At 42.6% G+C, this 17,124-nt stretch overlaps 1 protein-coding gene across 9 annotated transcripts in view; it reads right to left on the reverse strand.

The window, feature by feature from the left end:
- limd1a (LIM domains containing 1a) overlaps positions 1 to 17,124 on the reverse strand; it is a 75,368-nt gene that overhangs the window by 27,232 nt on the left and 31,012 nt on the right. For all 9 annotated transcript variants that reach the window (XR_011348851.1, XM_069911549.1, XM_069911531.1 and 6 more), the window contains one exon: positions 4,723 to 4,824. Coding sequence is in view for 8 of the 9 variants with exons in the window: in XM_069911549.1 (XP_069767650.1) it covers positions 4,723 to 4,824 (102 nt within the window). In the remaining variant the exon portion in view is untranslated. The remainder of the gene's footprint in view (positions 1 to 4,722; positions 4,825 to 17,124) is intronic.

Consider the following 17,124-nt stretch of genomic DNA (forward strand, 5'->3'; position numbering starts at 1 on the left):
ACTATTTCCTCTTCTTGACCAGGGCCTCAAAATATCAGAGAGAGCTCAGCAAGCTCTCCCAGCACCACTACCACTTAGACAGGAATAGAAAGGCAAAAGCAGAACAACACCCTTGCCAGCCCAATTCCTAACCCAAAATTCCCAATGATCCCACACCCTGAATCACATGCAAATAAGAAATGTTAACCACAATGAATCACACCCAGATCCATTTGTGCTCAACTTTACCGTCATCTTCTATACAGCTTGCCCAGATAATTTTCTGCCAACAATACCAGACCCACCCTCAAAGTGGACCTAATAATATTTTGTGAATTTAGGAAAAATCGTCATTTGATTGTTAGCATTGTTTCAGTTTATTTGGTATTTTAAAAAAGTTAGAAATCAACATCAATGTAACTATTCATCTCGAGGGAGGTGGTGTTGAAGCAAGGCTCCGTCCTCTTACTCAGGTATATGCAAAAAATTCCAAAAATAGCAAGGGAATTTCCCCTGGTGTCTTGGGATCAACAATGACCACTAGTCAACAACAACAACAAAATGTTAAACGTGACCTTTATCGGGCCCTTTGTGTGAGCTAATTGGGGACAAATGACCTCCAATAGCAGTTATTACACTTAAACTACCGTGTGACTGCAATGGACATGAAGGATGCATTCGAAATAAAATACCTCAAAGTTTGGAGGATATTTGCAAGATAGAAAAGGACAACTTTTGTGGTGAGAATGTTCAACTAATCACAGTACAGTGCAACATTATTGAGTGGAAGGGACTGTCTTGGTTACAGATCTTAATTCAGAAAGCAGTCATGTGCAGCAAACCACAAAACAAGAAAAACATGGATGATTGCAATATCCATTTCAATTCAGGGAGGTAAAACCTTACAAATGCTTCCATTAAATTTAAATAATTTAATTAAATAGAAACCTATATTGTTACAGGTAAAAAATCTGCTAATTTATATTTTTATCCAACTCACATGATTCTTGTGCAACCACCAAACACAGAAAATAGAAGGAATAGAACATCTGGCCCTTTGATCCTGCCTGATACACTGCCATTCAATATAATCACGGATAATCATCTAAATTTCAATATTCCTTTATTGTAATGAAATGATACCGAAAATGTAAGATGACATCAAATTTTCTTTTGTCTGCTATAAAGCAGAGTCACCATTGGTATTGTCCAGCACCCCTTACAGTAAGAGAAAGAGAAGCAAAAGAGAGTCCCTTCGGAGACACTGAGTGTTTGTGGATTTGCCTCCAGTACTCCAGCAACCTCTGCAGGTGCACAGACCCCTGACTGATTTATTGGCAACTCGAGCTCTACATCCAAACCTCTGATACGATCAGGAAGCCTTCATTGCACGAGCCCCTGTGGGAGCCCTTCTTGTCCTCAGAACCCTCTCGTTACAATGAGCTAGTCGCCAGCAACCTGTTAGGTCCTTTGGCAGCTATTCACCAGCAGCCTGTGTAGGTTCTTCGACCTCTGAACTCCTCGCTGGTCCCACTGCTGTGGTCAACACCCTGTGGGATTACCTCCTTTGCTTTTTCCTCTCAATGGTGGGCGTTCTCCCCAATTTTGGTGCCCTGCACCAGTCCTTTGCTTCCCTGGAGTCTGCAACCCCTTGAGGCCACTGCAGAGCATAGGCGCCACCACCTTTGGCACAGATCCCACAATTGCAGGACTTCAATTAAAACTCCTGATGGCTCCTTTTACCTGCCGTTTAAAGCCTGTTCTGAAACTGTTCTCCCAAGTCTGCACCAGTGGCAACAGAACTCTCATTGCAGCAACTCCACCAATATTTTTTAAATGCCCAGTTGCAGCTTTCTCTCCACATCACTCAAAGCCTAAAGCCCCAAGGAAACTATCCAATCCAGCTTGAATACTGCCTCTGATCCTGGGTATCAAGTGAAGGATTTGGGAAAGGGTGCAGAATAAGATTTACTGGAATAATTCCAAGGATACATTCTGGGTAATGATGAAAATATCAGATTGTTCTTACAGCCAAGACAGATATGACTGAGGTATTGAAGTCACAGAGGCTGTGGATAGAGCAAATGAGAAAATGCTTCAGAGAGGAGAAACACACAAGATCCAAATTGAAGTAGAAAAGAGAATATTTTGTTTTGGCAAAGAACTGCTAGAAAATGGAACAAAACAACATTTTTCTACTCTTAAAAAAAACCCAGAAAAATATTACATTGGAACCTTTAGGAGAATTAGATACAATACATTACTGAAGTTTTCATGTTTCTGGAAAAGAACAGAGGGATGAAGAATCTTAACGACTCATTCATCAATGGATCAGCTGCAGACTATGGGCCAAATTATTTGGTCTTTCAAATTTGAAAGAATCAAAAAAAAAATACTGTAAGGCATGATACTTCTAATCTCAAATCCCAAGCAATTCATTAGAAAGAAGTGGCACCGGATCAGAAGATATAGAATCATTGTGGGTGGAGATAGGAAACGGTGGGGGTAAAAAGATACTGTTGCCAGTTATATATAGACCTCCAAAGAGTACCAGGGATGTGGACAACAAATTACAACAGCAAAAAGAGAAGGCATGTCAGAAGGGCAATACATGACAGTCACGGGGAATTTTAACATGAAGGTGTAGATCTCGAACGAGACAATTTGTAGAATGCCAATGAGATTACTTTATTGTTGATATTCCCACTAGGGGATCACTTATACCTGTACTGGATTGGATGTTGCTTAATGCACCAGAGGTGATTAGAGAGTTTAGAGTTAAAGAACCATTAGGGGGCAATGATAGAGTTCAGTTTGAGATTTAACAAGGAGAAACTGAAGTTAGACATGTTAGTATTTCAGTGGGGTCAAGGAAATTACAGTGGCACGAGCGAGGAACTGGCCAAAGGAGAATGGTCGGGGGCTCTAGTAGACAAGATGGCAGAGCAGAAATGGATTACGTTTCTGCAAGAAATGAGGAAGACGCAGGACAATACATACCGTAGATATAGGACCACTCGAAAATGGTGACAAGGAGATGGCAGAAGAACTAAATGAATATTTTGCATCAATCATCATTGTGGAAGACATTACCAGTTTGCCAGATGCTGAAGGGTATCACAGAAGGGTAGTAAGTGCATTTACGATTTCAAGTCAGAAATTGCTCAGAAAGCTAAATGGTCTAATAGTTAAGTCTCCCGGTCCAGATGGATCGCACCCTCGGGTTCTGAAAGATGTAGTGGTAGAGATTGTGGAGTCATTTGTATTGATCTTTCAGGATTCATGAGATTCTGGTATGGTCTCAGGGGACTGGAAAATCTCAAACATTACCCCCCCATTCAAGGGAGGGAGGCAGCAGAAAGGAAATTATAGTCCGGCTAGTCTGAAATGTGGTTGGAAAGATGTTATAGTCAATTGTCAAGGATGAGTTTACGGACTACTTGGAAGTACATAACAAGATAGGTCAAACCCATCGGGGAAAATCTTCCTTGACAAATCTGTTGGAATTCTTTTAAGAAGTGACAAGCAGGTTAGATAAAGGAGATGCAGTGGATGCTGGGTAATAGAATTTTCAGACAGCCTTAGACAATGTGCTGCATATGAGGCTACTTAACAAGATGAGATCCCATGGTACAACAGGAAATATACTAGCTTGGGTAGAGGACTGGCTGATTGGCAGGAAGCAGAGTATCGGAATACGAAGATCATATTTCGATTGGTTGCCAGATGCCTGTGTTGAGGCCATTTCATTTTATGTTTTATATTAATGATTTGGATTATGAAATGAATGGTTTTGTGGCCAAGTTTACAAATTATATGAAGGTAGGTGAAGGAGCAGGTAATGTTGAGAAACAGGGAGGCTGCAGAAGGACTTAAACAGATTAAGAGAATGGGCAGAGAAGTGGCAAATGAAATATAATGCTGGGAAGTACGGTCATGCACTTTTATAGAAAAAATAAACAGTCAGGCTATTTTTTAAATGAGAGAAAATTGAAAATACCCAGATGCAAAGCAACCTGGTAGTCCCCATACAGGATAGTCTAAAGGTAAACTTGTACATCAAGTCAGTGATGTAGAAGGCAAATACAATGCTAGCATTCATTTCAAGAGGAATAAAATACAAGAGCTAGAATGTGATGTTGAGGTTTTATAAGGCACTGTGGAGTCCTCACTTGGAGTATTGTGAGCAGTTTTGGGCTCTTCATTTAAGGTGGGATGTATTGACACTGAGGAGGTTCAGAAGAACGATTTCAGGAATGAAAGGGTTATTATATGAGGTATGTTTGACAGCTCTTAGCCTGTATTCATTGGAATTTATGAGAATGAGGGGAAATCTCACTGAACATTGAAAGGCATGAACAGAATAGACGTAGAAAGGTTGTTTACCATGGTGTTAGAGTCGAGGACAAGAAGGCACAACTTCAGGATTGAAGTGTGCCTGCTTAGAACAGAGATGCGAAAGAATTTCTTTAGTCAGAGGGTAGTAAATCTGTGGCAGTTTTGCAGGCCAAGTCATTGGGTGTATTTAAGGCAGAGATTGATAATTTCTTGATTACCAGTGCATCAAAGGTTATGGGGAGAACACCAGGCAGTAGGGCTGAGTTGGAAAATGGATCAGTTCATTATTAAATGGCAGAGCAGACTCGATGGGCTGAATAGCCTATTTATGCTCCTGTGTCATACAGTATTAAAATCATCAGCTGCCATCAAACCAAATGCATTTACCGATGGAGAATTACTTACTGCAGGCACTGCAGGTGAAGCAGACATCGTGGTATAGGTGGCCCATGGCTTGGCACGCCTGGTGTGCTCCATATACTGCTTTGCTGCACTTCACGCAAGTCCCTGGAAAATAGTTCAGAAGAAATGCTCACTTCAAATGACACAACAGGAATTTTACCCCAACTGAGTCTAGTGCTCAAAGTTACCGACATGAAATGGCACAGCAAGCAGTCAGTTCGACACAAATTTAGATTGGCTTACTAGATAGACAAAATCTGGGTACATACATGAAGTCAGAAATATATGGTAGCCTATTGCTGCCACTGCTGCCTCACAGTTTCAGTTATCCAAGTTCAATCCACCAGTACTGTCTGTCTGGACAATGCTTAACAGTTTAAACCTACTCCATCCATGGTTCTTCCAGCATTTCAGTGTGTTTATTAAAGCTCTTCAACTCTTCCTCCATTACGTTGACAACTGCATTGGTGCTGCCTCATACACCCACCAACTTTATCCACTTGGCTGCTAACTTTCACCCCATCCACATAATCACTTGGTCCATCTCTAGCAACACTCTCCCCTCTCTCAATCTATCTCCATATAGAGAGAGAAACTTCAGACATTCTGTACAAACCTACCAATTCTCAGTTACTTCAATTTTGTTTCCATTTTATATATTTGTAATGTGCTATTTCTCAATTTTTTTATTCACTAAGTCTATATTTTTCTTGTAATCCTGTCAGCTGATATTTTTTTCTCCAAACCATCCAATTATGCATTATGTTCTCTTTTAAGATTTTTTGCCTTCTCAGATAAGCTTTAAGCGTATCCCAAATCAAAAAGCTTTCATCAAAAAGCTGTCTCCTAATAAACTCAGAGAAGTCAGTTCTTTTCAACAACGTGGCATTAACACACCAGCTGTACACACTTTCTTGTTTCTCCGCTATCGCAATAGTTAAGGTTAATGGCGAATGGTCTGATAATAGCCTTGCCAAGTATTCCATTTTCATCATTTTTTTTAAACTGTGCAAACATTAAAAATAAATGAATCCTTGTATGCGAGTCATGGGCCCTTGAGTAAAATGAGTAGTCTCTTTCTGTGGGATTGAGCTACCTCCAAATATCAATCAGATTTAAATCTCTCATAAATTATACTGTTGCTTTTGCAGTTTTCGCTAATTTATCCAAATATCGGATCCAAACAGAAATTAAAATCCCCCCTGTACAATTTATTTTGTCTACTCTCTGCTGCTTTTCAAGAAATATTCTTCATAAAGGCTTCATCATCATAATTTGGAGCGTAAATATTTTTCAATGTCTAGGATTCTGCATAAATTTTACAATGTGCCATTAGAAACCTTCCGCTTGGTCAATCAATACATCTAGTATAACTGGTACATTTTTATTAATTAAAATCACCACTCCTCTCGTCTTTGAGCCAAAAGAAGTCGGTATTACTTGAGCCATGCTTCCTGTTTTTAATTTAGCATGCTCCGATTTCCTGTATGTTACAGAGTTCTGTGTTGTGTATTGGCTTATGTGTTGTGTGGTTTTTGTGTTGAAAAGTGACAGTCTGCCTTAGAGAGCCAAGGTGAAGGTGGACTGCTGAGAGAGTGGGAGACGGACTGAGCGTGTGCAGAAAATGATCTAAAAATTTCTGGACTTGGACTTGAATATCCACTGGGGGTGCTGTAGAGTGGAAGAAGGCTCAAAACATGAGTCATTGTCTGGAAGACAGTTTAGAATGCTGGGATTTCAAAAAGGGATGAACATTCCGAAGGCAGCCAGAAGGATCCGGACCAAGCCATTGTTTCTCTCTCTGCAAGCAACACAAGAAGACAACTTCGAATTTTGTGCTCTCTCTCTCTCTCAAAGATCTTTTGGCTTCAGTTTACCAAACAAATTGAATTTTGTTTATGATCTTTGCTTCGGTTGAGATCGAAGTTTTGTGAGTCTTGTGTGTTTTGTGTTTGTTTTATGTCTAAGTTTTTCTGTGGAAATGCAACTTAGACTTTAATTACGTATGTTATATTTAGGCTGGGGAATTTATTAGTTTTACACTAATAGAAATTTGCATAGTAACCAGTGGGCATTGTTATAAAAGGGGGGGATTATGAAATTAAAGTTTGAAGGTGAAATTTTGTTAATAAAGTAATTGTTCATCTTTACTCCTGTGTGATATGCCTTCTTTGTGGTTGCTGCTCTGATCTTGTAACATGCAGGAAAACTACATCCACCTTTGTTTTTTTTTAAATGTGCCAAGACCCTTTTCTTTTTCACCTTCCCATTTAACCCATTAACATTCAGACTAATAAATTTTGACGTTTTATCTATATCTATTTTTAAATAAATATTGTTCAACAATAAAAACCTTTTCGATTATTTAAGTAATAGTGAGTCGTCCCCTTTAAAAAACATATATAACGCCCCTGCTCGGAAGTTCACGAAAAAAAGCCCGCAAAGTCTTCTGAGTAAGAAGAGCCCCTATCTTGCAAATCTGCTCCTTTCCCGGTGCCATTATCCCCCTAAGACCAGTGTCTCCACCTGCTACTATTTTTACCAAGTTCTTGCTCCTTCTGGAGTTCTCCATGCAAATTTAAATAATATTTAACAATAAATACATTTAAAAAAAATATAGTTTCTACTTGGTCCCATTCTAAACATTCTTCTTAATCTTCTTGTTTAATATTTCTAATCTTTTCATCATAGTTGTAGAAATTCTTCCACTTCTTCATAAAACGTTGACCCTCAGAGTTGCAGGGTACATCATTGAGTATTTTATATTCTTTGACCACAGTTGCCTTTTTACATCATTAAACTCCTTCCCTTGCTTAATCAAAGTTGGCCTGAGGTCTTGAAAGAATACCACCTTTCCGCTGTCGATCTCAAGCGGGCCATTGTGTTGCTTGGAATAATCAAATCCTGCTCCCAAAACTGCTGCCCATTCTCAATAATTCAAAAATTTTAACAGGACCAGCCATGGTTGCTGTTGGTCAGGTTTTCTTGGTCCAATGAGCCCTTTCCATTTGTAGTTTTCTGTTCAATTTATTTTCTCCGAACACTCATGGGATCCAAATTTCAAAGAAGCTTCTGGGTCTGTCCCTTCGGACCCTTTCTTCAAACCAATAATCTGAACATCATTGCACCTGCATGTGGTCGATCTTGTCCAGCATAGCTTGTTTATCCAAGACCCATTTCTCTGCGTCCTCTTCCAAAGCTTTCATCTTTTCTTATGCTTTAACCAAGTCAACTCCCACTTGGTCCATTCGTTGCATTAAATCCTCAATTGTCTCTAAATTCAGTCATCGTCTCTGATATAGCTCTCATTGCGCTTTCAACACCCATGAAACGATTCCATAAAGTCTCCATCTTATCCAGGATTATTTCAGGTCTCGTCCCTAACTCCCAGCACTGCCGGGTTCAGCCAGTCCCAAGGCCGCTCTTATACCACTCCCTTTTGGATTTTCACTCGATGTTCCTGGCTGAGTCAGTGTCTCATCCAATTTTGTTTTTTGCTGTCTTAGCTTCCTAAAAAGTTTTAAAAATTTTAAACAGTCTTTTTAATACTCTTCACAGAGAGCTCATCCTAGACACGTGTCAAGATTCTTCACATGGCCACACCCCCCAGCTCCCGCTTTCTTTATTAATCTCCTTTCCTTCAGCTCCCTACCCTTTTCCCTCTCCATTTAGAGCTACCCCTCCCCCATCATCTTAGCTTTTCTTCTTTTCTACCTTTCCACCAATGTCAACCCATTACCTCTTGCCTACTGCCTGTGCTCCTCCTCCTGCACTTAAACCTTCTAGTTTAACTCTATCCAAGCTCATTTTGTTCATGAAGCCCAACTTTGTTTCCTTAATTTTATTTCCAGCAAACTACAGAGAACACAATTTGCTTCCTTAGTCTTGTGTGGTATAGGTACATAATCCTTTATCTGGACATCTAAAATCCGGAAAGCTCCAAAAACAGGCAAATGGGAAAAGAGATGGTAGCATGAGTCAGGTAGGCGAGGGAAGAGACCGGCTGCGCGAGTCGGGTGGATCGGGCGGGTGAGAGACCGGCAGGGCGGGTCGGGCGGGTGAGAGACCGGCAGGGCGGGTCGGGCGGGTGAGAGACCGGCAGGGCGGGTCGGGCGGGTGAGAGACCGGCAGGGCGGGTCGGGCGGGTGAGAGACCGGCAGGGCGGGTCGGGCGGGTGAGAGACCGGCAGGGCGGGTCGGGCGGGTGAGAGACCGGCAGGGCGGGTCGGGCGGGTGAGAGACCGGCAGGGCGGGTCGGGCGGGTGAGAGACCGGCAGGGCGGGTCGGGCGGGTGAGAGACCGGCAGCGCGGGTCGGGCGGGTGAGAGACCGGCAGTGCGGGTCGGGCGGGTGAGAGACCGGCAGCGTGAGTCGAGGGGGTGGGGGGGGGGGGAGGAGAGAGGACGGCTGCGCGACTGGGTGGGGGTGGATACGGCAGCACAATTCAGATGGGCTTAAATCTGGCTTTCCGAAATCCAGAAAAATCCGAAATTCAGAACACACTGTCCCCCAATGATTCCGGATAAAGGATTGTGTACCTGTATTATGCAAACATTTCTTTCCTTAAATACTTTCCCTCCCTTTTAAATGTCTTTGATGTTCCTCTTATTTCCCACCTCTTTTTAATATCCAAAGGCCTTGACAATATTGTTGCCATCCAAATAATTGGTATGCCTCTTCCTCCCCAACCAGGTTTCCACATTTCCACTATACAATTAGCATGGCTGAGAATGCTTCTATCTTGGCTTTGCAGTCTATCAGACAAATGACTGTACATCTACTTCCAACTTAATCCTTTATCCCATGCATAGCCGCTGCCAAGGTGAATTGATACAAGGCAGTGGGACCAGACAACATATGTGGTCAGGTACCAAAGAACTGTGCAAACCAACTGACAGATATCTTCAACATACCACTGCAGCAGTTCATTGTCCTCGAGGGTTTCAAGGTAGCCACCACCATCCTCGTACCAAAAAGGGTGGTAGTAAAAATCCTCAATGACCATTGCCCAGTGGCACTGACCTCCACCATTATGAAATTCTTCAAGCGTTTGGTGATGAAATATATCAAAGCATACCTCCTAGAGACACTGGACCCATTTAAATTTGCCTACAGATAGAACCATTCCACTGATGACGTGAAAGCCTTATCCCTCCACTCTGTCCTAACCCACCTCAAGAACAACACCTCATACACCAGACTGCTGTTCAATGACCAGCTTGACATTTAATACACTCATACCCAGAGGGTGGTGGAGCCCTCGCTAGGACTCAACAGCCCACTCTGTAACTGGATTCTGGACTTCCTAATGGAGAGACCAGTCTGTCTGAGTTGGCAGCAGAACATTGAGCGCCATCACATTGAGCACTCGCACACCAAGGCTGTGTGCTCAACCCACTCCTGTTCATGCTACCGACCCAAGGCTGCAACTCCAGCTCCAACAGAGTTATCATTTGCAGATGACACATCAGTGGTTGGCCTAATCACAAAAACAATGAGTTGTACTCTAGAGAAGATGTGGAATATCTCGTGAAATCGTGCAAGATTAACAACCTGAGTATCAACATGGACGTCAAAAGAGATGATGGTGGACTTCAGGAGGACTAGGGAAAACTACCTTCAATATACATGAATGGCTCAGTAGTGAAGAGCACCAGGTTCCTTGGAATCCACTTAAGAAGTGACCAATCCTCGACACGCATCTCTTCATTTGTCAGGAAAGTACAACAGAGATTTTACTTTCTTAGAAGGTAAGGTAGACAAGGCTATAGGCCACTATTCCATCAGCATCCCACAAGAACTCTATAGTGTGCGTCATGGGCATCTACATCACAGAATGGCAGTTACGATAGAACACGGGTGGCCAAACTGTGGCTTGCGAGCCACATGCGGCTCCTTGACCTATAATGTGCAGCTCATGGAAATATGTTGGCTGAGAAAGGAATCGTATGAGCCAGTGATCACAATGGTATTTTTAGTGAGTGTGGCTTGTGATTGAAAACACTCTGACCGCAGACTCTTGTCTCCATCCCCGCTGTCTGCCCATCCAAGCTTCTGATGCCTTGAACTTTGACTCGCACCAAGGCCCCAGCCACTTTCCCATCCATGCTCTCGACACCCCAACTGCCTTCTCTCCCAGCCATCCACCCCCAGAGCTCCCAACACCTAGACCACAGACTCTCGCCCATGCCCTGGCCCTCACCTTCCAAGCTCCAACGCCCTGACTGGGGAATCTCACCAAGGCCCAAGCTGCCTGCCTACCTGACCGTGGACTCTCGCCTTGGCCTAAGCCACCCACCCATCGCCTCAAACACAGACTTACCACGCTGTGGCTCTCAAACATCTTAAGTTCAATGTAGGTGGTTCTTAGATTAAACAAGTTTGGCCACTCCAGCTCTAGAGTATCAGATCGGAGGACCACAGGACCATAAAGGCAGCAGAAGATCACTGGGGTCTCCCTCCCACTCACTGATGTGATTTACAAGAATTTTTGTTTAAAGAGGGCTTGCAAAGTTGGGAGGACCCTTACCATCCCACACACAGCATTTTCCAGCTGTTCCCATCAGGAAAAAGATAAAAGTATCAGAGCCAGAAACACCAGGCTGAGGAACAGCTTCTTTCCATGTGCAGTGAGAATGCTGAATGACTGCTGGAACAACTCTCTGTGAATCTACTATTTATTTGCAATATTTATTTTAAAATATGTACATTGGTACTGTGTATATGTATCATTTGCCTGTTGGTGTGTTGTCTTGTATGCATGTTTGCGCTGTTCTGCGCTATGGACAGAACACTGTTTGCTCAGGTTGTACTGTTACAGTCAGATGATAAATAAACAAACTTTTCTTCTAACTGAGTCTTGCCTGGTCCCATTTTACATATCTAGATGTAGCCCATGAATCTCTTATAATAACATCCCAACCATTCATATTTGGAGCATCCTGCAGAACTCAAAGTAATGGTGCACTAATGTCTCTGGATCAATCCCAACCTCAGGTGATGACTGTGTATTTTTATTTAATCTATCATATTTATGTGGGGTTCGAGCAAAATGGTTGTGTGGAATCAATGGGCAGAAGGATCAATTTCCAAGTGATCTCTCCCTGGCCTCCTCCACCACCAGTAGCTGAGTGGGTCACATCAGGATCTTGTGGATTGTCCCATTCCGCCAACTTAAGCACAAAATCCCTGTACTGAACAGTGATGTTAGCCTCGGGGCATACAGCACTGTTGGAATTCTCACTTTTTGAATTACAACATCTGCACTCAGAATCAGAATTTATTGTCATGAACAAGTAATGAAATTTGGTGTTTTGTGGTAGCATTATAGTGCAAACATTCATATTATAACCATCTTACATTACCCTTTTGTACACTTCCTCATTGCCATTTGTGATTCTGCCAACAACTGTGGTGTCATCGGTGAATTTGTAGATAGCATTGAAATTGTGTCTGGCCACACTGTCAGAGGTGTATAGTGAGTAGCGCAGTGGACTAAGCACCCATCCTTGGGGTGCACCTATGTTGATGATCAGTGAGAAGGAGACGCTTCCAATTCATACTGACTGGTCTTCTGATGATCCAGTTGCAGAGTGGGGTACAGAGGCCTAGAGTTTGTAGCTTCTTGACCAGCACTGAGGGAATAATGGTAGTGAAGGCCGAGCTGTAATCTATGAAGAGCAGCCATATGTATGAATTGCTGTTTTCGAGGTGATCCAGAGCATAGTGGAGAGCCAGCAATATTGCATCTGCTATGGAGCGATTGTGACGATAGACGAATTGAAGTGGGCCCAGATCTTTGTTTATGTGCGTGTTAATTCTGGACATGAACAGCCTCTCGAAGCATTTCATCACAGTAGAAGTTAGTGCAACTGGGCTGTAGTCATTGAGGCAGCTCACACTACTCTTCTTGGGCACTGGGATGATTGATGCCCTTTTGAAGCAGGTGGGAAGCTCTGACTGCAGTAATGAGGTTGAAATGTGAACACTCCGGCTAGTTGGTTGGCGCAGATTTTCAGTACCTTGTGAGGGTTCTCCCTCTTGAATGATGTTCTGATGTTGCCCTTAGAGACAGATATCACAGGGTCCTCAGCCTTTTCAGGGATTCTAGTAGGCACAGTTTGGTTCTTCTTCTCAAAGCGAGCATTGAAGGTATTCAGCTCATCGGGTAGTGAAGCATCACAGCCATCTATGGTGTTCGTCCTTGCTTTGTAGGCTATAATGGCCTGAATTCCTTGCCATAGCTGCCGTATGTCTGTCTTGGTCTCTAGCTTCCTCTGGAACTGTCACTTTGCTTTGGAGATGGCCTTCCACAGGTCGTACCTGGAATTCTTGTAAAGATCCCAATCCCATGCCTTAAATGCCCTGTTCTTGCCCTCAGCAGGTTGTGGATTCTCTGATTCATCCACGGCTTCTGGTTGGGGAACACCCGGTATTTTCGCGTGGGCACGCATTCATCCACGCAAGTCTTGATGAAGTCGGTGACACCTATTGCATATTCATTTGTCTATGGATGAGTTCTTGAATACATTCCAGTCCACCGATTCAAAGCAGTCCTACAGACACTCATCCATACTTTTGCTGTCTTTACCACTGATGTTGTGGTCCTCAATCTCTGCTTGTACACTGGGAGTGGAAGAACAGTCAGGAGATCAGACTTGCTGAAGTGTAGTCATGGTATGTGTTCTTCATGGTGGTGTAGCAGTGGTTGAGTGTGTTGGTCTCATGGCACAATTTTAATGTTTAGCAATGTCAGTCCAATATTTATCTGGTTTTGTAATATTGGTCGAGATAATCTTGCCAGAGCTTACTTTTCATAAATTGGCCGTCATATTCCCCCCAAACCTCACTACAACAGTGACTACTCTTCAAAAATTCTTCATCCATTGTAAAGAACACTGTGAAAACTTGTGCATGCAAAATCTTTGGATTATCTACCTTAATGGCAATTGGTCAATGACTGATCATATTCAATTTGGAGATCAATGGATGCTTAGTCAATAAAAGAAATAGAGGCAAGAGAATAGAGGAGGAAAGTGGAGGTGAAGTACCATATTGATGGAGGAGTAAGATCAAGCCACCACATGGTCTACTCTTGTTTCTATTACAGTTATGCAATCAGGGGATTCATTTTTATAATCTTAAATTTTTATCATTTTAGTTCTGAGAATCTCAGAGTAGAGGAAGATTCTATAACTTCAAGGTGTTAAAGTACAGATCAATCAAATGATCTAAAGAATTTTTAGTCCGACCAAGCTGGCACTCGAGCTCTGGTTTGATCACTTTACGACTCCTGGCTTGATTCATAATCCTCCAGTAAAACAGGCATCTGGCAAAATCAGGTTCTTCAAAGTAATTCCTCTCCCTCTTCACCAAGAGAGACATGCATCTGTCCATACAAGGTAAACTTCAAACTCAAGTCACCCCCATATCTAAATCTGGTCATTCCTTTTTATCTGGCATTCTGATGGTTAATGTATTTGATTTTTGTTGCACTGTTTGAAGACAACGATAAACGAAATAAAAACACACTGTCAACATGGCAGAAATCTGAACTTGTCAAACAGTTCTTCAGCAGGAAGTGAAACCCCATGCTAAATCTATCCAGGAGAACAAGAATGTGCTGAGTGTTACTGCATTACCTAATATGTACATTGAAAGATTTTGTTCTTCATCCCAGAAAGCTTGTTGTGTTTCATAATTTCTGTCAACACCACCTCACCACCAGGCCATTGCACTGGTGGCAAATATTTACCATTAAATACATTTAAGCAAATAGAATGACTTAATAAATTACCCTGGTGTGACCCCTTCAATTGAACAAGAACTCTTTTAATATAAACTAAAATTAATTAAATTTTAAAAAATCAGGCTGATGTACTGGAGAACTTAAAAAAGTTATTTTTAAATAAATAATACATGGTTTTTAGTGGCCCGGAATTCATAAAAAAATAAAGGAAAAACTCTCAAATTACAGACCTGTAATGATCCTCAAATATATCACAAAGTCCATACCTGCTCTTTTGATATGAGGATTTTTTTTCCCTTGAAGACTGCATTCTTGATCATTCCTGTTTTCCTGACAAGACTCTATCCACTGCCCAATGTACAACAACAACTGCTGAAGGGAATTGGTGATTTGGATAAAAGTCTTAAATTTTTATTTTATGCAATACTAGGACACCTCAAAGCACTTAACCTTGGAGACAACAATCCCTTCCTTCCAGACAAACTGAATATCTACACATGGTTTGATGAGAACAGGCTGACACCAAAGAAAATTCCATTTTCCCCCTGAAGAATAGGCCCCTTGCATGACCACAGCTGAGGTGAGGCAAATCCTATTCAGAGTGAACCCACATAAGGCAGCAGAAACAGACAACATACCCAGTCAGGTACTAAGAGACTGTGCAGACCAACTGACAGATGTCCCTATGGACATATTCAACTTTTCACTGCAGCCATCCATCATCTCCACAGGTTTCAAGACAGCCACCATCATCCCAGAACCAAAAAAGCCATCAGCAATAGGCCTCAATGACTACCGCCCTATCGCACTGACCTCCACCATTATGAAATGCTTTGAGCATCTGGTGATGGAACATTTCAAAACACCTCCAAAAACACTTGACCCATTTCAATTTGTCCAAAGGCAGAACCATTCCACTAACAATACTGCAGTCTTGACCCTCCCACTCCATCCAAACCCACCCGGAGAATGACACCTCATATGCCAGACTGCTGATCATTGGCGTTTAATAAAATCATATCCCAGAGGGTGGTGGTGGTGAAGCTCTCCTTGCTGGGACTCTGTAACTGGAATCTAGACTTCCTAATGGAAAACTGCAGTCTTCCCGGGTTGGGAGCAAAACATCAAGCACCATCTGGACTGAACACTATGGCACCTCATGGCTGTGTGCTCAGCCAATCCTGTTCCTACTACTGACCCATGACTGTAGCGCCAGATCCAGCACCAACAGAGTCATCAAGTTTGTAGATGACGATAGTAGTTGGCCTCATTCGCAACAATGAGTCGAAAATCAGAAGAGGTGAAAAATCTTGTGAAATCGTGTAAGAATAATAGCCTGAGTCTTAATGTGGACAAGACAAAGAAGAAGATTATGGGCTTCAGGAGGACCAGGGATGACCATCCTCCTTTACTCATTAATAGCTCGGTAGTAGAGAGAGCAGAGAGCACTAAGTTCCTTGGAGTCCACTTAAGAAGTGACCTATCCTGGACACACATTTCCTTGCTTGTCAGGAAGGCACAACAGCGACTGCACTTCCTGAAAAAGCTGAGGTGGGCAAAGGTACTGGCCGCCATTCCGTCAACTTTCTACAGGAGTTCTTTTGAGCAATCTGGCAGGCTGCAGCAGTGTATGGTCTGGTTGCTTTGGAGCATTGATACAGAGGTCAATCCACAGGAACATAAAAATGGCAGAGAGGATCACAAGGGTCTCCTGACACCTTACAAGAATTTACAAGAATTGTTGTTTAAATGGACATGCAAAATCAGGGAGGACCCCTATCATCCCACACGCAATATCTTCCAGCTACTCCCGTCAGGAAAAAGATAGAGCAATATCAGAGCCACAACCACCAGAATCTTCCCACGGGTAGTGAGGCTGCTGCATGACCGCTAAAACAACTCTCCGTGTCACCATTCAGTAAATAATATATTTTAATACACGTACAAATGTACTGCATATATGTATTGTTTGCCTGTATGTGTTTTATGGCAGAACACGTTTTGTACTGTGGAGAGGAGAATTCTGTTTCATCAATGTGTACTGGTACCAAAGTTCCTCAACATGGTTATCCAACAGCACGAAAACCAACAAGGTTGGGTCAGATACAGCAATGAGCTCTCTGAACCCTTCTCCATTAACAATGCCGTGAAGCAAGGCTGCATTCTCGCACCAACCCTCTTTTCAATCTTCTTCAGCATGATGCTGAAACAAGCCATGAAAGACCTCAACAATGAAGATGCTGTTTACATCCGGTACCTCACGGATGGCAGTCTCTTCAATCTGAGGCGCCTGCAAGCTCACACCAAGACATAAGAACAACTTGTCCGTGAACTACTCTTTGCAGACGATGCCGCTTTAGTTGCCCATTCTGAGCCAGCTCTTCAGCGCTTGACGTCCTGCTTTGCGGAAACTGCCAAAATGTTTGGCCTGGAAGTCAGCCTGAAGAAAACTGAGGTCCTCCATCAGCCAGCTCCCCACCATGACTACCAGCCCCCCCACATCTCCATCGGGCACACAAAACTCAAAACGGTCAACCAGTTTACCTATCTCGGCTGCACCATTTCATCGGATGCAAGGATCGACAACGAGATAGACCACAGACTCGCCAAGACAAATAGCTTCTTTGGAAGACTACACAAAAGAGTTTGGAAAAACAAC

This window comes from Narcine bancroftii, chromosome 1 (assembly GCF_036971445.1).
Source record: "Narcine bancroftii isolate sNarBan1 chromosome 1, sNarBan1.hap1, whole genome shotgun sequence".
In the NCBI taxonomy this organism is placed as follows: Eukaryota; Metazoa; Chordata; class Chondrichthyes; order Torpediniformes; family Narcinidae; genus Narcine; species Narcine bancroftii.